This window comes from Mus caroli, unplaced genomic scaffold, assembly GCF_978045245.1.
Source record: "Mus caroli unplaced genomic scaffold, Mus_caroli_1 scaffold_1, whole genome shotgun sequence".
In the NCBI taxonomy this organism is placed as follows: domain Eukaryota; kingdom Metazoa; phylum Chordata; class Mammalia; order Rodentia; family Muridae; genus Mus; species Mus caroli.
Window position 1 is genome coordinate 33,049,683 of NW_028227256.1, and position 18,122 is coordinate 33,067,804.

The 18,122-nt window shown below is 43.6% G+C and overlaps 1 protein-coding gene across 2 annotated transcripts in view; it reads right to left on the reverse strand.

Moving 5' to 3' along the window:
- Positions 1 to 18,122, reverse strand: part of Uggt1 (UDP-glucose glycoprotein glucosyltransferase 1) — a 104,614-nt gene that overhangs the window by 13,641 nt on the left and 72,851 nt on the right. For both annotated transcript variants that reach the window (XM_021176559.2, XM_021176550.2), the window contains 12 exons: positions 17,807 to 17,938; positions 17,110 to 17,240; positions 13,727 to 13,822; positions 9,372 to 9,474; positions 8,426 to 8,505; positions 7,442 to 7,631; positions 6,432 to 6,590; positions 5,900 to 5,985; positions 4,181 to 4,265; positions 2,382 to 2,470; positions 1,855 to 1,956; positions 659 to 743 (listed from right to left, as the gene is read on the reverse strand). In XM_021176559.2, the coding sequence (XP_021032218.1) occupies positions 659 to 743; positions 1,855 to 1,956; positions 2,382 to 2,470; positions 4,181 to 4,265; positions 5,900 to 5,985; positions 6,432 to 6,590; positions 7,442 to 7,631; positions 8,426 to 8,505; positions 9,372 to 9,474; positions 13,727 to 13,822; positions 17,110 to 17,240; positions 17,807 to 17,938 (1,338 nt within the window). The remainder of the gene's footprint in view (positions 1 to 658; positions 744 to 1,854; positions 1,957 to 2,381; positions 2,471 to 4,180; positions 4,266 to 5,899; positions 5,986 to 6,431; positions 6,591 to 7,441; positions 7,632 to 8,425; positions 8,506 to 9,371; positions 9,475 to 13,726; positions 13,823 to 17,109; positions 17,241 to 17,806; positions 17,939 to 18,122) is intronic.

The following is an 18,122-nucleotide window of genomic DNA, read 5'->3' on the forward strand; positions in this document are numbered from 1 at the left end:
TTAATTTTAGTAAAGCCCTCTTGAGCTTGATATTAAGGTCTTCTCAAGGCTGAGTCTAACCCAGGCTATCACACAGCAGAGCCAGAACTCTGAGCAGGCTCTTGGTGTTGACAAGTAGCCTTCTGTGTTCAAACACCAGCTCTCAGGAGATCAGAAGTAAGGTAACCCCTCATCTGAGATGAGTCACACTGATTACAGAGTTGTCTTGTAAATACTACAGGAAAAGTGAATGCAGGAAAGTCGGGCCAACCCACTACGAGACACACAGGGGAAGCAGCCCCTCACCTTCCTCATGAGAAGAGTATTCATTCTCAAACCCACATCACTGTGCTTCCTAAGCTAAGGGGAGATAGGCAAGCCTCCAGGGCAAGGACTGTTAGTTTGCTACAACACTGTCTCTCAGAAAAGACAAAGACTTTCCTCCTATGTCACCCAGCTTCAAACAGGTCATAATTTTGAGTTTAGATTCATAAAAACTATTACCCCAAATAGAGCAACCTGGGAAAAAAAAAAAACCAATATAGAAATAGACAATGAAATTAAGGTATCCTAATGAAAGGGAAAAAAACTAAGAGTATAGATAAAACAAAGGTAGAAAAGAATATATTACAGTGTAAATATTCCCTTAATAAGGTTTTCCTTTTCCCTATGAACAAACCTTAAATGTGGGGGACAAGTAGTTCTTCAAGAACCAGAACTTCACAGGAGTCTTGGTATTCTTCAGGACTGAGAGCATCATGATGCTGCCAAACAAAACAAGTAATTATTTCTCAATGTTTTTTAACCTCAGCAACATTAAGCAGAAAGAACTCACAAGACTGACAGCAGAGCCAACCCATTGTTCAGTTAGGCAGAGACCTTCACTAATGGGAAAGTATACATATACGTACATAAGGATGTCCCCGGAAGGGAGAGGGACAAGGAATTCCCTGTAAGTATACTCCAACAGATAGAGGCAAACTCTAATTATGCTGTACATTTAAATGACCCATCTCATCAACTGACGGTGAGTTAGCTAGCACTGGAGATCATAGTCAGGACTACACCACGCTCCAAACCGGTGCTCAGGCACAGCAGCATCTGGTACTGAGCAAACGGTGCACACACGCACAGCCTCTGTCAGCCTGGAGAGACAGGAGTCAGTACAGGGGAGGGCACGGGCTCAGGAAAGTCATTGTCACTGTCATTAGTTTAGAGCAGATATTTATTGGAAGAAGGACTAGAAATTGACCAAATGACATTGTTTTTATTATTTTCTATATCAGATTTATAATGAAAACTAAAAGGACAAACAGCTGTGAAATTGGGACAATGACTTTCAAGTAATATGTCTTCAACGCTGAGCGCCCAGACACCCTGAGACCTCAGGATTCCACAAACGGATCCCGAAAGCCCTCCCCTCTTAACTACATCAACAATGTCAAGCAATGATCTGTCCTGCTTCCAGCTGCATGACCTAGACAAACTCCTTCTATTTTAATCTCAGTTTGCAAGCAAAGCTATTCTCACATAAACCCAAGGTCTGGCTTTAAAGGCCCGTGGCTCTACAGAAGATGGCCAAGTGTTACCCAGTTTCTGTACTTTCTATGCCAACTCTCTAGCTTCTGGTTTATGCAATATTTGATGGCCAAAAAAACCAACAACAGTCTATAAGGTGTGCATAGGATACTAAAGTCTATAGATGAACCAGATCAAAACAAATAGAACTGTATGTGGCAAGCTACCCACAGCCCTCAGAGTACTTTGTATGTGTGTACGTGTGTGTGTGTGTACACACATAACATAGCAAGCAAATCCTTGCAATCAAAGAATACTATAACAAATCCATTTACATCACAAATAGTGAAAACTAACCGAAGAAACCTTTCGTAGAGATGACCAGACGCAACAGAGAAAATATTGATTATGTCATCTTTATCTTGCTTCACTTCTTCAGCCTTCTGTCCTGAGAAGCCCCTGTGATGACATAATTAAAAACAGCACTTATATGTAGGGCTGACACAACCTTTCAGGAGAGGAAAGGGACAGTGCCTGAGCCTTCCTGCTCCAGAGGTAAGACTTGGTGGGAGCACCAGGGAAAAGGAGGTAATAAGGGCTACTCCAAAGAACACAGCTGTCCAATGACCGTCACCTCTGCCAGCAGTGGGCCCCACCCACCAACCGAGAGGGAAGGGTGCACACCAGAAGCTCCCTCCTCGGAAGAACACTTTCCTTCTCTTAACCGAAAGGGAAGCATTCCTCTTCTCCAACTGAAAGGGCATAATCTAGCTGCATGAAGTGGGTTGGAAGCCCAGAAAAAATTACCATATTGCAAAGGATGCATGGTTCACGCCTCTGGCCCTCCCTGTACATGTAAGCTGTCCACCATGATGCCGACTTACCACTTGAATGAGTCCCAGAATCCAGACTCGTTCTCATTCGTCCCGTCACTCAGCAAGTCTTCATTAGCCATGTCTGCCTTCTTCTGAACCTGCAATTGTACATGACAGGTCTGACAGGCGCAAACCTGATGTGCACTGGCAACAGCAAACAATCAACCAATTCTCCTAAAGGCGACTCCACCCAGACTCTCAGGACTGTGGCCGTGTGTGCGTTTATCAGAACACTCAAGTTAAAGCCTTCAGGGGCAAGCCAGCAATCTCTTTGAATTGTACAAAGAGCCAAAGACCAAGCTCATAGAAGCAGAGGGAGTAACCCAGAAGACAACGTTCCTAGCTGACAACTTCAAGGGAAGAACGCGGCCTACAGGAACTGTTGAGAGAGGCACATCAGGCCGTGGTCCATGCTCAGGACTTCTACCACAAAAGATTCCCTGTGGCAATCACCCTCCTGTTCAGCCTCGCAATGGCTGACTTTAGGTTTTACCATGTGTAACAGTTACTTATCCTACAATCATTTTACTTTAGGATTTCAAAATGCTGAGGAGAAAGAGAGTAAGAGAAGACTTTAAATAAAATCACCTATGTTTGTATTCTGTGTTCAGTTTTGTAGGCAGTGTCTCATATCATTCAAGATGGCCTCAAACTCACTATGCAGTCTAGGCTGACCTTAAATTCCTGATCCTCCTGCCTCTAACTCCCCAGTTCTGATACGATAGGTGTGCACTATCCTGCCTATAAAAACTATAATCTTACTGTTGAGCTGCCACTGGAATTTCCCAGTCTTCTGAGACTAAAATACTAACACTATGAATTGTGGGTATGAAAGCACCCAAGCCAGAGCTGGAGAGATGGCTCAGTGGTTCAGAGCACACACATACAGCTCTCCCAGAGGACCTGAGTTCAGTTCCCAGCAACTATACTGGATAGTTTGCAACAACCTGTAACTCCATTTCTAAGAGATACCAATGCTCTCTTGTGCCCTTCACAGGTATATGAGTGTCATATATTCACATAAACACATTTACATGTGTATAAATAAATAAAACTTAAAAAAAAATGGCAAAGCTGAGCCAGGTACAATGCCTTTAATCCTGATCCTTGGGAGGCAGTCGAACATATCTGTGAGTTCGAGGCCAACCTGGTCTACATAAGCAAGTCCCAGGTCAATCAGGGCTTCAGGGCTAAATAGTGAGACCCTGTCTCAACCAGAATGGGGAGGGGAGTACACAAAGTCTCTGTGGGGACATTTTGCACAAAATGGTACTCTGAGATTACCAAAAGTGACAATCTGTTGGCTGAAGAAAGCTAGAAGCTAATCTTCACTAAGACATTTTTTCTTAAGCAGCATCCCTAGAACTATTAAAACAAACAACAACAAAACCCAAAAGTCAAACAAACAAACAAAAGCCACTTCCAAATGGAATACCAAAATGACTTCCAAATGCAGCAGTCCTACTTCATCTAATGGAAATATTCCAAGCCCCTAGTGGATGCATGAAATCTAAGAGAGTAGAGAACCCTGCATATATATTACAGCTTTGTTCACTCTATTTGTACTAATGCTTAATTGGTAAATTAGGCAAGGTAAAAATCACAACAGTAATTAACACAAAACGAAACATTAAAACAGTGTCTTAATGAACTACCACGAGAGGGCTCTCCTAGCACGGTCACAAGTGTTAGTACTTCCGACAGTAGCTGGCCACAGGAGGGACTGCTGTCTGTTCCCACAGTGGCTAGCCACAGGGGGGACTGCTGTCTGTTCCCTGACAGTGGCTGCCAAAGCCGAGCAGACTCACCTTCACTTTGATGATCTTGCTCTTGAAGTTATTGAGGATGACAACAACATCATTTGCATCAGGAGGGGAATCTGTACCATCATGGCTTAGAGACAAGTAAGACAGAAGAAAGAAATCACAATCCCAAAATGCAGTAAATACTCAGACAACAAGATGGGCTGTGCTTGCCCAACTTCATTGTAGAAACACTTTTTAAAACCAACTCACAGTCTGAAAGAAACACCTTTACAGGACAAAGAAGTATTCCCAGAAATCTCCATCTCTAGGCTAGAGACGTGAGCTGACTTCCTTCCTACAGCAGGCAAACATCAATGGGCTCTCAGGCAGGACAAGCACCGGTCAGATCATGGCAAAGCTTGTCCGCTCACAGGTCTGCACACTCAGGCCCATCCCTGGAGCCGCTTCTGCTGTTTAACTCTCGGCTGAGTGTGGTGACTCACACCTGTAACCCCAACAGGAAGCAGCAGGGAGATCAACTGCGATCAAAGCCAGCCTAGGCTACAGTGTGAGAGGTGGCACAACTAGCCAAGTTTAGAGCACAGACTCAATTCTGTGTCTGGTAGGAAGTCCACAGTGCAGCTGCTCTGGTCCGAGGCACACGAGGCAGAGCAGGACGACTGTGAGCAGGACGACTCGCTTCCTCCTCATCTCACTCTCTAAGCAGCAATGTGAGGAAGCCACTGCATGTGCTGTCACTCAGCAGGCAGCAAAAGGAGAGGAGAAAGCTGGCGCAAAGAAGATTCCAGAATCACAGGCTGTCCACTTGGGAAGCCTCGGAAGACAGGAACCCTAGACAGCAGAGAGGACGGCATCACAGCCCCAGGCCAGGAGAAAGATGGACAGGGCCCATAGAAGAAACATTCTGTGAAGCCTTCTTGGGAAAATAACTGAATCAGGGAAAAGCCTACTATTTACAATAAGGACATTACTATAGCACAAAATTCTAAGTTATTGAATAAGAAATCTGCACAAGCTAGGTATGGAGGCACACGCCTGTAGTCTCAACTACAGGAGACTAAGGCAGAAGACTCACTTGAGTCCAGTTCAAGCGTGGGTGAGAGAAAAACCAAAACCCAAACCACTAAGCCACACTGCTTCTCCATGTCAAGTAAGAGGCCATGAAGCTAAAGCAAATACACACATTAGGTGTTCACAGAAACCATAATGAAAAGCATTCCCTACACAAACTGGCACAGAACTAAGGACGAGTTTAAACTGTGTTAAACAGGATAGAGACCACATTTTAAAAATGGTGTTCTGGGGTTCACTTGAACTTCAAGACAATTGGTGTAGGAGTACACCTACACAACTGCAGCCCAGGGACCAGGACCGACAGTCAGACTACACAGTCAAAGCGCATGTGTTCTGTGCATGTACAAAACACCCAGGGTCATGATAAACACCTCCCATCAGCTACTAAACAGGACCAACCCTGCTGTTTCCAGTCAGATACCATCAAGTAGTCAGAGCTCCCGCCTGCTGTCTGCATCCTTCTGATAGATAGAGCTGACAGGGAAAGCAATGGAGAACAGACCTCCATCTAATCAGCACTTAGACCCCTTGCTATCCAACTCATCCCCTACAACTTCTCCCACCCTTACTATCCTGAGAAGCTTGGCTTTATCATGAACTCGACTCTAACGCACGATGCCTGGGGTAAGCCCAGATAATGCGCAATTAAAGCCCAGTCTCTACAATGAAGCCGTCTCCTTGTCCTACCTGTAGATCCTATAAATGTCATCTGAGCGCCCCTTCCTCAGTCTCAGAATCCAGGCTCCCGGATTGGCTTTGAGCTGAAAATATCCCTAGGACACAAACAAAGTACAGGCTCAGTTCTCTTTAAATTTAAATGTTTCCAATGAATGCTTACATTTTCATTTACATGCCAGATCATGTGTGTGTATATGACAACCTATCTACCCCATCCCCTCTCGGTCAACTAGGTACTGAACTCAGGGTCTTATTACCATGATAATTAAAGAAAATTTAAAAGATAATTAACAAATCAGGGGTAAGTAAAACAAAACAAACCAAAAAACTACCAACCAATAAGTTAAGAGGCAAAGAGCCTCAGCAGGGCGGTGCAGTGGAGGCTGCAGTGCTCCACGGAGAGCAAGCAAGGACTTCACACTGCAGTCCATTGTTAGTTCTATTTCACACCATGGTTCAGAATGCTAACTGTTCTGCCATAAATTACGGCATCTAAATAACCATCACGGAAGTTGTACTATCTGATTAACTGATTACTTACCAGATTGGCCATCACAATTGTGTCCACAATTGTTGGGTTGGCTGAAGTTCCTAAAGTGAATTGTAGTCCTCGAGGGGGCTGGCCTGTGGTGATGTCGTAACAATGACCTTCTAGTAACAGATATTCCAACTCATACTCAGCAGCCACTATACTGTCCACCTGAAAGACCAGAGTTAAAGCATATGACTGTTACACATGCAATCTGCCAGGTCAGGGCAACAATCACGAGGGTAAAAGCACTGGCTGCCACCGAGGCTCAGGGCTGGAGCTCCATCCTGGATTCTATGACAGAAGGAATGTGTCACAAACCACCCACTACAAACACGAAGACCACCCGTTGGGTAACGACTTAGACACAGTGTCAGATCAGAAACAGTTCCTAACTGCCGGGGACGATCGGGAGTGGGTATTTGAGAACTGTGATGACCAGATCTGACTAGGCTTGGAAGCACACCTCTGGGCATGTGTGAGGGCCTTTCCAGAGAGGATCAGTTCAGGAGGAAAAACCCACACTAAATGTGCAGCACTGCTCCGTGGGCTGGGGATCCTGAAATGAGTAAGACAGGAAACGGGGGGAAGCCCTTGGGACTCTCCTCTCTTTGCTTCCTGGTGACACCCAGATCAGGCCACTTCCTCCCTAGCACCACAGGCTGCATTCTTAGGAGCCCAAATGAATGCCCCTCCCTCACACTGCTTTCTGTCAATCATGAGAGGATAAGAGGAGTGACTGACACTAATGTGGAGCTGACCAACTCTGAGGACAACCAAAGCTGACTAAGCTGAGAGAGCAAGGGTGGGAGCAGCAGTCCAGGCACACACTTCTAACTCGAGAGCTGAGCAGGACGGCATCTGAATAAAGCAGCTGCCGTAAGGGAGCATCAACGTAAGGGAGCACTGACGTGTGATGTGAGCGCCATCTCCACCACTCAGTTCAGGAATCGCCACTGACTGAATGATGGATAGATTTAATTTATACATGATGCGATAGTCGAGAACAATTACATCCCTACCTCTTCTAGATAAATATTATCCAGATCATATGGTGTTCTGACAGATTCTACCATCCAACTTTCAGGTGTGTTCAGATTCAAAGTAAACAGTGGAGACTGTGGCATATCCAGAAACTTTGCTATGGGTCCCTTAGCAAAGCTGCTGTCTGCAGTGAAAGAAATCTCCGGCTCTAAGACGTAACGGTAAAAGCTGAAAAGAAACACAAGTGTTAGGCATTTCTTGACGCAGTCTCAGCATCCACACAGTGAACAAAAACCTAGGCTTGGACAGTAGCCTTCCAAATCAGGACAATAAGCCAAGCCATCTGCTGGTCTAATGCTGCCTCCCAGGGCTGCTGTAAAGTCAAGGGAAAGGAGAGAGGGAGGCATGCAGGAGACCACCCCTTCACACTGTGGCCATCGGTGTCACAAGCACTTTATCCTGAGCACTGGCCTCTGAGGAGAAACCTTTGTCTTACAATATGAGTGAGCCCTAAGTGATGCTTGTGCACTGAGAACACGGTGTGTGATAAACATGCAGTTAACAGTGGGAGCTGCAGCTCGCTCAGTCCTCAGCAAGACTGTTGGAATCCATTAAGAATCTAAGTGTAGAACTCTGCCCCTCACCAAGGAAGACATCACCCATGGCCAGAGCATGTGCTAAGCTACTATGGTCACTGTGACTTCCACAAACAGCCATCCCACAGCCAAGTCTGTCCCTTCCCCAGGATGCACAAGAATAAGTAGAGTAAGCTTCCTACATGAGACCTAATAGCTACCGTTCTTTTAAAGTGAGCTGTAAATGTGCCAGCAGCTGGTACTGATGTCGTCTAAGTGCTAAGCCCTGCTATGTTCTCAGAACAGCTAACCAAAGCAGAGCGGGGACTGTCAGTACACATCCTTTCACACACACTGAGCCCACCCACGTACCCGAGTCTTCCCACGCAGGGATAACTTTTAGGTTTAGTACCGCTATGGAACAGTGTTCCTTAAATGGCATTTTACCTTTTTAAAGGCATGTCGGAAAGCTTGGATTGGCAATTCATAAATACTCTTAGATTCATGTTTATCAGCTGAGTCAAAACCTAAAAAAGCAAACCAGATGACAAAATGTTTAGGTTTTCTCTTCAGAACTGTTTCACAGTTACTTAGGAGACAAAGCACTTTTAACATCTCAGGAACATACATAAACAAAACAGCTGTTGCAGCATCATCATTAAAGAAGTTTTGGGCATCAGAGCTCCAACGTAGAGTCGACCACAGATAGAAGGCCTGGTTCCAAAGAGGGGCAGGAGAGGCAATGAAACAGCTCAGGAAGTCAAGGTGCTTGCTGCCAAGCCTTACAACCCAAGTGTGATCCCCAGGACTCAAACGGCAAGAACTGACTCTTGCAAGATGCCCTCTGATCTCTACCCACATACTGTGACATGTGTGCTCACAGACAGACAGACAGACAGACAGAATGAATGAATGAATGAGTAAATGAATGAATGAATGAATGAATGAATGAATATATGTATCCTTTTTTAAAAGGCTATTGCAGGTCAGTGCTCCTCACACAAAGTTTAAAACTCTCTTGTAAGGAAACAGAAGGTAAACAATGAGAATTTAGCTACAAAGGAAAACAAGAGCTCACTGCTTCAGTCCACAGTAAAAAGCACGTGGACTGACATTTACAGAGAAGATTAGATGATCTTACTGTCCTAAAAAATAGGGTACTGTATTGCTTAGTTGGGTTTTTTTTTAAGCATATATAAAAGTGTAGAATCTTATACATATTTAAAGCCATGACACAATTCATAAAGAAAAACGAGCCTTAATCAATCCCTATGAAAACACTGTTGTCCATCTCCTCTAGAAGATGTCAAAGGGACAAAGGAAATGCCCAGAAAATCGTAGGACCCATGAGTAGTTTGGTTAAAGATGCGAACTACCTCCACAGCAGGCCTACCAAGAGCAAGGGGGCGAGCCTCTGTGCTTCTCGTGTGACAGGGTCAACAACGGCTACCACATCATAGTATGTCTCTCCTTCTTTGGGCTTCAGCTTAATTGCACTGAGAAAAAAAAATCAAAAGAACCAAACATTAGCACGGAGAAAACAGGAAAACAGTAAGGTTGGGGTGGAGGATACCAGCATAGGTTATCAACAATTCAGACATCTTAGCATTCCAAATCTGTCAATGAGAACCAACAAGCTTAAATGCTATTCAACCATGAGACTAAAGCTACAGCCTACGCTGCAAATCCTTGAACACGAGGGATCGGAACCCTGTGTGAAGACAGGAAAGCTAGATCACATTGCACAAACACTGCAGAGTTCTGCTTTGTGTTTTTGCTTTCTTTTTGCTCCTTTCCTAGGCAAGAGCGCCACTACCAAGCCACATCACCAGTTCTATTTGACTTTTTATTTGAGACGCTCTTACTATGTTGCCCAGGCTGGCCTTGAACCTGCAATTTTCTTGCCTCGGCCTCCCAAGTATCTAGTACATTCTTGCACCACAAAGCCAACTACTAAATATACTGGATGTTTACTTCTCATGTTTACTGAACATGATGCTAATTTTATTTCCAGGCAAGAAAAGCACAAAACAAAAACCAATCATTAAATTAATGATAACGTGTCTAGGATGTAGCTCAGTGGTAGAATGCTCTGGGTTCAATCTTTAAGAGTGTAATCAACCAACCATCAATTAACCAAACATAACAACCTAGAAAACCTGTAAAACAGAAAAAAGAAAGCATCTAAAACAATCTCACTATTACAGTAACTTCACTGTATACATATGATTCTTTTTAGATGCTGTATAAAAGTTAGTTATTCTTAAAAACAATTTCTTGGGCCACAAGATGTCTCAGAGGATAAAAGAACTTTGTTACAGAACATGGTAAACTGAGTTTGATCCCTGGCTCCCCCACGGTAGGAGAGGACCAATTCCTCCAAGTTGTCCTCTGACCTTCACATGTGCATCACCTACACATGGCCCTACCACCACCATCTGCATGAAAAAAATAAATCACGTACGGCTTCTCTCACTATTTCAATATAAACATGTATACATGTTCCTATACACCCAGCATCGTGAATAAGAAATGTCTTATGTTTACCAAGGAAATCTGTTATAATCTATCTATAAATCTATTACTGAAATTATCTTTTACTGCTAGACATTTTGATGGCTTTTGACCTTTAAACAGTTTGTGCATCCAGCCTTCTCCATACACGGTCTCTTTAAAATCTCAGAAGAGTTAGGCATGAGAGTAGAGAATTGTTGGGGCTGGTATGCACTGTCAATTCAATTTCCTCAGAACCTAAAACAATTTACAGATGAGAAGGGCATACAGAATTCTGCCTTATCACTGAGAGGATTCAGTTATATATATTTCAAATTTTTATTCATTTTAATTCTATCCTATTAGTATTATGGGTCACTTAGAAGCCACAGTGTGTATGCACCATGGCATATGTGTGCAGTTCATTGGATGACTTGGTGGAGTCAATTCTCTCCATCTTCCCATGGGTTCTAGGATCAAATTTCAGTCACCAAGTTTACATGCCAACCACTTTAATCTGCCAAGTTAACCTGCTAACCGGTTTCCTTTTCATTTTACTTATTGAGACAGGCTTGCTGTGCAGCCAGTACTTCTGAATGGCAGATGTTGCACCTGCTCTTCACAAGTGAGGACCAGCATCTGTTTACTCCCATAAGGCTTCCTGGTACAGTGCCTCTCTCTGAATCTCAGTGACTCAGGATCTTCTACGGCACTAAGAATAAGGAATCGGCAAAAAAGTTACTGATGGGCACAAGGAACTATACCCAAGTGAGGTTTGTGGCTGGTGGAACTGGAAGCCACGAGCACAAGCAAGCCAGAGCTCCCATCTGAACTTATACGCACACCCTGCCACCTTCTGAGGTGAGTCTGGAAAAGACCTCTCCTGCTCACCACCACTAGTGTTGCAGCAGTGCGCCCAGTGAACACTCTTACAAACAAAAAGGCAAAGCGAAGAAAAGTAGTGACTCTCAAAGGCTTAAAACGTCACCTCCTTGTCCAAAATCATATATTGCTTTTTTGATCTGATGAAAATTTTACAGAGCAAGAACAAGAAGTTACCTGCTCTCCAGGGACACTGAACATGGGTGCTCAGGCATACACATGGCGAAACAACTCAAAAATTTAAATTAAGATTTTTCAAAACAATAATCACACCTACATTCTATAGTGAGGGACAAAAGACTCAAGGAAGTAAGTCACAGAGAAAGGCACTTGATGTACTGGTGAGAGAAAATTCTAGAATGTCCCAAACAGGACAGACGATCATATATTCCCTTTAGATGAATATAGCAAAAGTCCAAGAACACTGCTCTCCCAAATTACGTTCAGGGGATCACTGAGGAATCCTGCTGAAAGGCAGACACTGGTGCTCTAGGCCAAGGACAATGAAGCAGGTTCCCAGGCGACAACCTGCTGCTGGCTGGCCTAAGTCTCACACCAAGGACTCACAGAACTGATGGTGTGCTTATTTTTATTTGAAGCAGAAATAATAACTATTTTTATGTAATAATTAAATGGGATCTATTTGATTAAAGCAAATTTCAGGCATATTGAAAAACTGGAAACAAAAAAGATCCATATGATGAACTAAATGGATAAAACTTTTTTAAAAAAACAGAAATGAGAAATCCTTGTATCAAATCCTTGGCTAACAGCACTCCAGTAAGAATTTCTATTGTATAGTAACAGAGTTTGTAACTAGGGCTATTTTAACTCTGCACAATTCACAAGCTCATAGCGAAAGGATGCTCTGGAGGACTCAGTCTTCACGGAGGACCTACTGTGTTGGCTACGAAGGCAGAAAGGAGAGCAGGTCAGTCACTGTGTCCTGTGCTGCTACCGAGATAACGAGTTACTTCTTACCCAGCGTAATGCTGAAAGAGAAGACGAGCATGTGAGCAGCACAGTGCCCACGGCAAGCTACCAGAAGGGATATCCTGGGCCACAGAGGCTCTGCCTACTGGTGACAGCACAGTGAGAGCGGCTGCTTATGATACACAGGCCCTAGACTAAAAAGCAGGGAAGGGGTGAGAGGGTAAAGAAAGAGACAGCAAGATATTAACAAGCGAGGAGATACAGGCTTGGAGTGATGGCTCCACAGTTAAGAGTGCATCCTGCTTTTGCAGAGGACCTGAGTTCAGTTCCTAGCCGCTATATCAGCTGTCTCACAACCACCTATTATGCCAGGACCAGGGAGAACTAACTGCCTGGGCCTCCAACAGGCAGTGCACACACGTGCACATATCCACATAATTAAAAATTATAATACGAGTAAATATTTTAAACGAGGAGCCAGAACTCTAGAAAAACAAACTCGTCCACTATTAAGGGAATAACCCACACTGTGGGGATCCAAAGACAATCTGCCTGGGCTCTTTAAATAGCCAGTATGGTAAGAGAAAGGGGTGGGGGCACACCTTTAATCTTGTAGATTAAAGGAGATTCAAGACATATGAATAACTGGAATGTGTGGTCTGGGACATCAGAGAATTCGAGCAGAGGTTTGTATTACCACTAGTGGATGAAGATCACATATGATCACAGTAGTGGGGACCAAGTCTCCACATGCTAACACTTTAGAGAGTTTATAACATGTTAGCAATGAATTTTCAAATGCTAGAAAAAGAGATGTGAGTACATATGTGTGTACAAATATACAGATAAATAGATGCAGTGTGCATATGCACATTGCACACACAGATAGAAAATACTGAACATGACACAGCAATAGCTGGTAAATCTGGGCTATAGACTTGTAGGTTACAGACAAGAGGCACTCCAATAATGGTGAATATAGTTACAGACACATGGTTATTCTTTGTGAGTCTTGCAACTTCATCTGTGTTCAAACTTCAAAACAAAAAACTGAAGGATAAAGACGCAAAGACATTTTCATATCTTAAATGTATTTTTCCCTTTGGAAACAGTAGTTTTTTAAAATAATAATAATAATAATAATAAACAAGAAACCAGTATTTAAGTGGTATATTCAAGCAATCCAATTATTCCTGAATATCAGAAAATTATATCTGGTCTATTTCATTAAATGCTATTTTCACTGAAAGGGTATATATACAATTACTTCAGGTTTATTTAGAAATACCAACGCTCACAAAATGTAATTTTATATATGAAACTTCATTTCATTTTTCTAACAACGTGCATAGAAACCTTATCTGGGGAGGTAAAGGCTGTGAGACAAAGAATGAAAGCCTAAGAGTTCAGGACTGTGCGTTAGTGCAGCAACAACTGTACCTGTGTTTATCCTCAAAGAACTGGTACTCGATCCTCGCCTCTCCTTTGGGTTGTGCTGACAGGAGAGCATCCACCTTCATTACCAAATCACTGGCCCTAAAAGATGAAGTTATGAAATTTTAGCATGACTTTATTTGCAGATTTTCTAATCATTGCTGAATAGCATCAGCCTAAACACAGAATAGCATCATGCCAACAAGGTGGTTTCAAAGAGGCATGAACTGAGTTCCAAAAGGCATGACTCTGTGGTTAGCTTGATCATCTCTGGGATGGCACTTTTCTCTGTGGGTGAAGACAGGAACAGCCTACTCTGCAAGGCTGTTGTAAGCACTGTACTGGCTAACCTTGCAGGCACCCGGCTCAGGGCCTAGCTTAAAGAATACTATTGCCCTCAGGGCTGCTGCGTCAAAATCCACTAATCTAACCAGCCATCCAACATCTATGTTGGTTATGACTTCAATATCAGAAGCACCATTACAGTGTCTAATTAAAAAACAAAACAAAACAAACCTGTGAGCTGAGGTTGACAGCAGCTGTCTAGTATTTGTGAGTGCCTATCTAGTATTTTTGGGTTTGTTCTTAGCAGGGGAAGAAACAAAAACTGTAGTGATATGTTTTTATCTCTTGACCTCCAAGACTGAACTTTTGGCAAACCTCACAGCAAAGTTAACAATACCCCTTGAGATCATCTATGAAGAGGTGCTTACGCTGCCATTCAACTATGCACTCAGCCCTTTAAGTTTAACCTGCCTGTAAGAGAACAGTGTAATCTTAACTGCCTTGGATTTCCTATGCAAGCAGCTTTTATATAGCTAATATATGACTTTACCCTTCTGTGCCCCTGACCCAAAGGTAGGTAGGTAAATAGATGTGAGAGAGAGTATGTGTGTGTGTGTGTGTGTGTGTGTGTGTGTGTGTGTGTGTGTGTTTGCTGAAACACCTAACAGATTGGAAGCAACTTTATATTACAAGTACCCACCATAACTGTTGGAAGCAACATGTGGCTATAGGTTGATAACACCTAGTTGTAGTTTTCTACCCTGGGTCAGGAAAGTTACTTCTTCCCTTGTAAAACTCTGTAAAGAAGCTTTCATTCTTTCCCATGCAATACTTTCTGTGTGGCTTAATAAATACAGAGCAAAGTCTTTTGTTATGGGAAGGCAGACAAAGGGACTGATAGAGGCCAGACATACACACAACACATACACACACACACCAGACACACTACAGATGGGCCAGGAACCACAAACTACAGAGAGATGGAAGATACAGGAAAAGAAATAGAGAATTCAAACTTAGGCTCACCCTTAGTCAAATTAATCCAAGAAGAAGTGCTTTGCTTTCATCCCTTAGTGTAACATCCATCCATTTTGGTGCCTCTGAGGTTCTTTAATGTGTTAAAAGACATAAAACAAAACGAAACAACACTCCCTGTTTTACCTAACCCTTCTATTTAAAAAATTTAGCCGGGCGTGGTGGCGCACGCCTTTAATCCCAGCACTCGGGAGGCAGAGGCAGGCGGATTTCTGAGTTCGAGGCCAGCCTGGTCTACAAAGTGAGTGCCAGGACAGCCAGGGCTACACAGAGAAACCCTGTCTCGAAAAAACCAAAAAAAAAAAAAAAAAAATTTAATTACATTTATTTGTATGCATGTTCATGGGCTCTCGCATGTGTGCAGAGGTCAGAGAACAACTCCATAAGCCCATTCTCCCTTTCAACCATATGGGTCCCAGGAGTCAACTAAGGTTGTCAGGCTTGGCAGCAGTTACCTGTATTCAGGGACTATCTCACTGGCCTGCCAGGTAAGCCATTCAAAAGCAGCTGTGCTAGACTTAACTACAACCAAGGTTGCACATTTCCTCTTTGAACCAAATAATCCCATCGTTAACCATCTTTTCAACTTCCCAGTATCAACAGTGAATGCTTGTGGCACACAGAACATGAAATTTCCAGTACATCACCAAGCACTAAGATCAAAGAGTATACAGCCAACCCTCAGAAAGCTACAACCGGAACAGGGGACTACTCCAAATACAGCGGCCCTGGGGACACTGGAAATGTTTCACAGGCAGGCAAAGGGGCACCACTCATGAGCTGCTGAAGGAAAAGGAGGCCACTTTATCTTGTTCTCAGCACTGAGTCAAATGAAAAGAACATTCTCTCAGTGTAGAGAAGCAGCTCAGTGGTAGAAAACTTTCCTAGTATGGTGAGGATATAGGTTCCGCCATTTATAGCACCACCAGCCATGGCCCCCAAATCTTCCGATATCACATGGCAAAAGGGCTACTGTGACAGCTATCAAAGATAACACATTACAAAAGATGTAGTACGACAACATGTGAAAAAATAAAGGGAAAAAAGAAATTGAATTTTTTATATTGTCCAAGTACTCTGTACTATTGCACAGAGCAAACCAGAAACTAAGGTAATAGGGAAAAAACACTGTCAAACATCTGACAAGGGACTAACATCCAGACTATAAGGAGTGCCCACAATTAAACAAAAAAACCCAACAACCTGATTAAAATGATGAAAAGACTAGAGTAGCCATTTCCCAGACATACAGTGGCCGATGCTGTACATAAGAACAGCCTCTGGGGCACCACTGAACTGAAAGGAGATACCACTTCACTCATGTGAGGATGGATGGCTACTGTGTAAAGACAGAAACAAGCAAACCTACAAACCAGTAGGGCTGGTGGGAGGAGAGAGACTGAACCCAGGAGCCATGTTGGTAAGAATGGAGATGTTGCAGCCTCCGTGGACAATACCACAGCAGGTCCTTAAACATTACACAGGGGCATCCTAAAGGACACATCTGTGTGACGTCTAATGCAGAAACGAGGACACATAAGTATGGCTTTTGTTATGTAGCAAATACACAGAAGTGAAACATATTACAAGGCAGCAGTTGATAAGCATACTAAAGTACTGAAAATCATAATCCAGCCACATCCATCTCATCATCCCCTGCAAGAGAACCAACTCTGTATTACAGACAGACAGACAGACAGACAGACAGAGGGAAGAAGCTCTCGGCATGCATTTCCTCCCCTACCACAACGAGACTGTGAACCAGCAGACCAGCAGACTGTCTCTACACACGCATCTAGCAGGAAGCACTCAGCCTTCTGCTTCTGCAGATGTTTCAACGTTTCCAGATTTCAAGTGGAGAAATAATTCAGAAACCCAAGTGACGTGAGCAATATTAAGTAAAACATGAAATAAACCCACTGACTTGGACATATAATTGACAATATGTAACCCTCACTTTGACCAATGAAGAAAAATGAATAAAAACCCTGTGACATGAACTAGCTTCTAATTGGAACACCAGTTTTATCATTTATTATCTAACTCGTCACTATGTATAAAAAACTTACACGTCTTCTTCTACTCGAAGCTGTTGGATATGAGACTTTATTTTCTGTCCCGATGTTTTCAGGATGATATTTTCCAGGAGGTGGAAATCATCTTGGTTGAAGAGCTCATTGTCCTCCAGAGGCCCAATGATCTGTGAGGTAAGGAGGGGGAGGGCAGAGCTGCAGGGCAGCGGTCGCTGGCTGCCGGAAAGCCTCTGCCAGGCTGGGACCTAAGCCAGCAAGCACCTTATGACTCCTGCCCTGAAGCATATCCTTAGGAAAATAACTAAGATGAAAAATAAGGCCTAAGGAGATGCGGTTAATGTTCACCTAAAATCCCTCAGACCCCAGAGCCTGTGTGTTTCACGTTACCTTTCTAAGCAGGCTGACATGAGGTACAGTATTGTCTGCATCAGTTCTCAGCAAACAGCAGTGAGACCTACTTTGTAAGCAGCCATCCTGACTCCTGATCTGAGAGCCCCACATTCACTATCTCCCAGTGTCTAAACACAAATAAACATCAGGCAGAAGCCCACGCCGCTGCATCAGAAACTCTTTCTTGGGGGACAGAACACAACTCTGTGCCGGGACTGAGAGGCCTCGAGAGGCCTCTTCAGCCATCAGAGCAGGGCAGCTCTAGTGCAGCCCGAGGGAGGCTCAGAGGCGCCCAAGAGGCAGAGACCTGTGAAGGCAGGCTCACAGCCCAGCAAGTGCTCACCCTTCCGTTGCTGATCACCACTCGCTGTCCCTTCTTCAGCTTCAGAACATCCCTGCAGTACAGGGCATGAGACAAAATGAAATCCATTCTGGAAGACTCAAAGACCTCTTTAAAAAGACTGACATCCATGCCCTAGGAAGCAATCATTTTTAAGGAAAGTCACTGTTATTAAGCAAACCACATGGCCAGGTGCTAACAATGAGTAAACTGCAATGTGCTTTGGTGAAGAGTAAGAGCCAAGTCCCCCGATTAATGCAACACCTTAGTTCTTCATTTGCTCGCCTTTCCTCCCTCCTCATAAACTGCTCATCCCGTT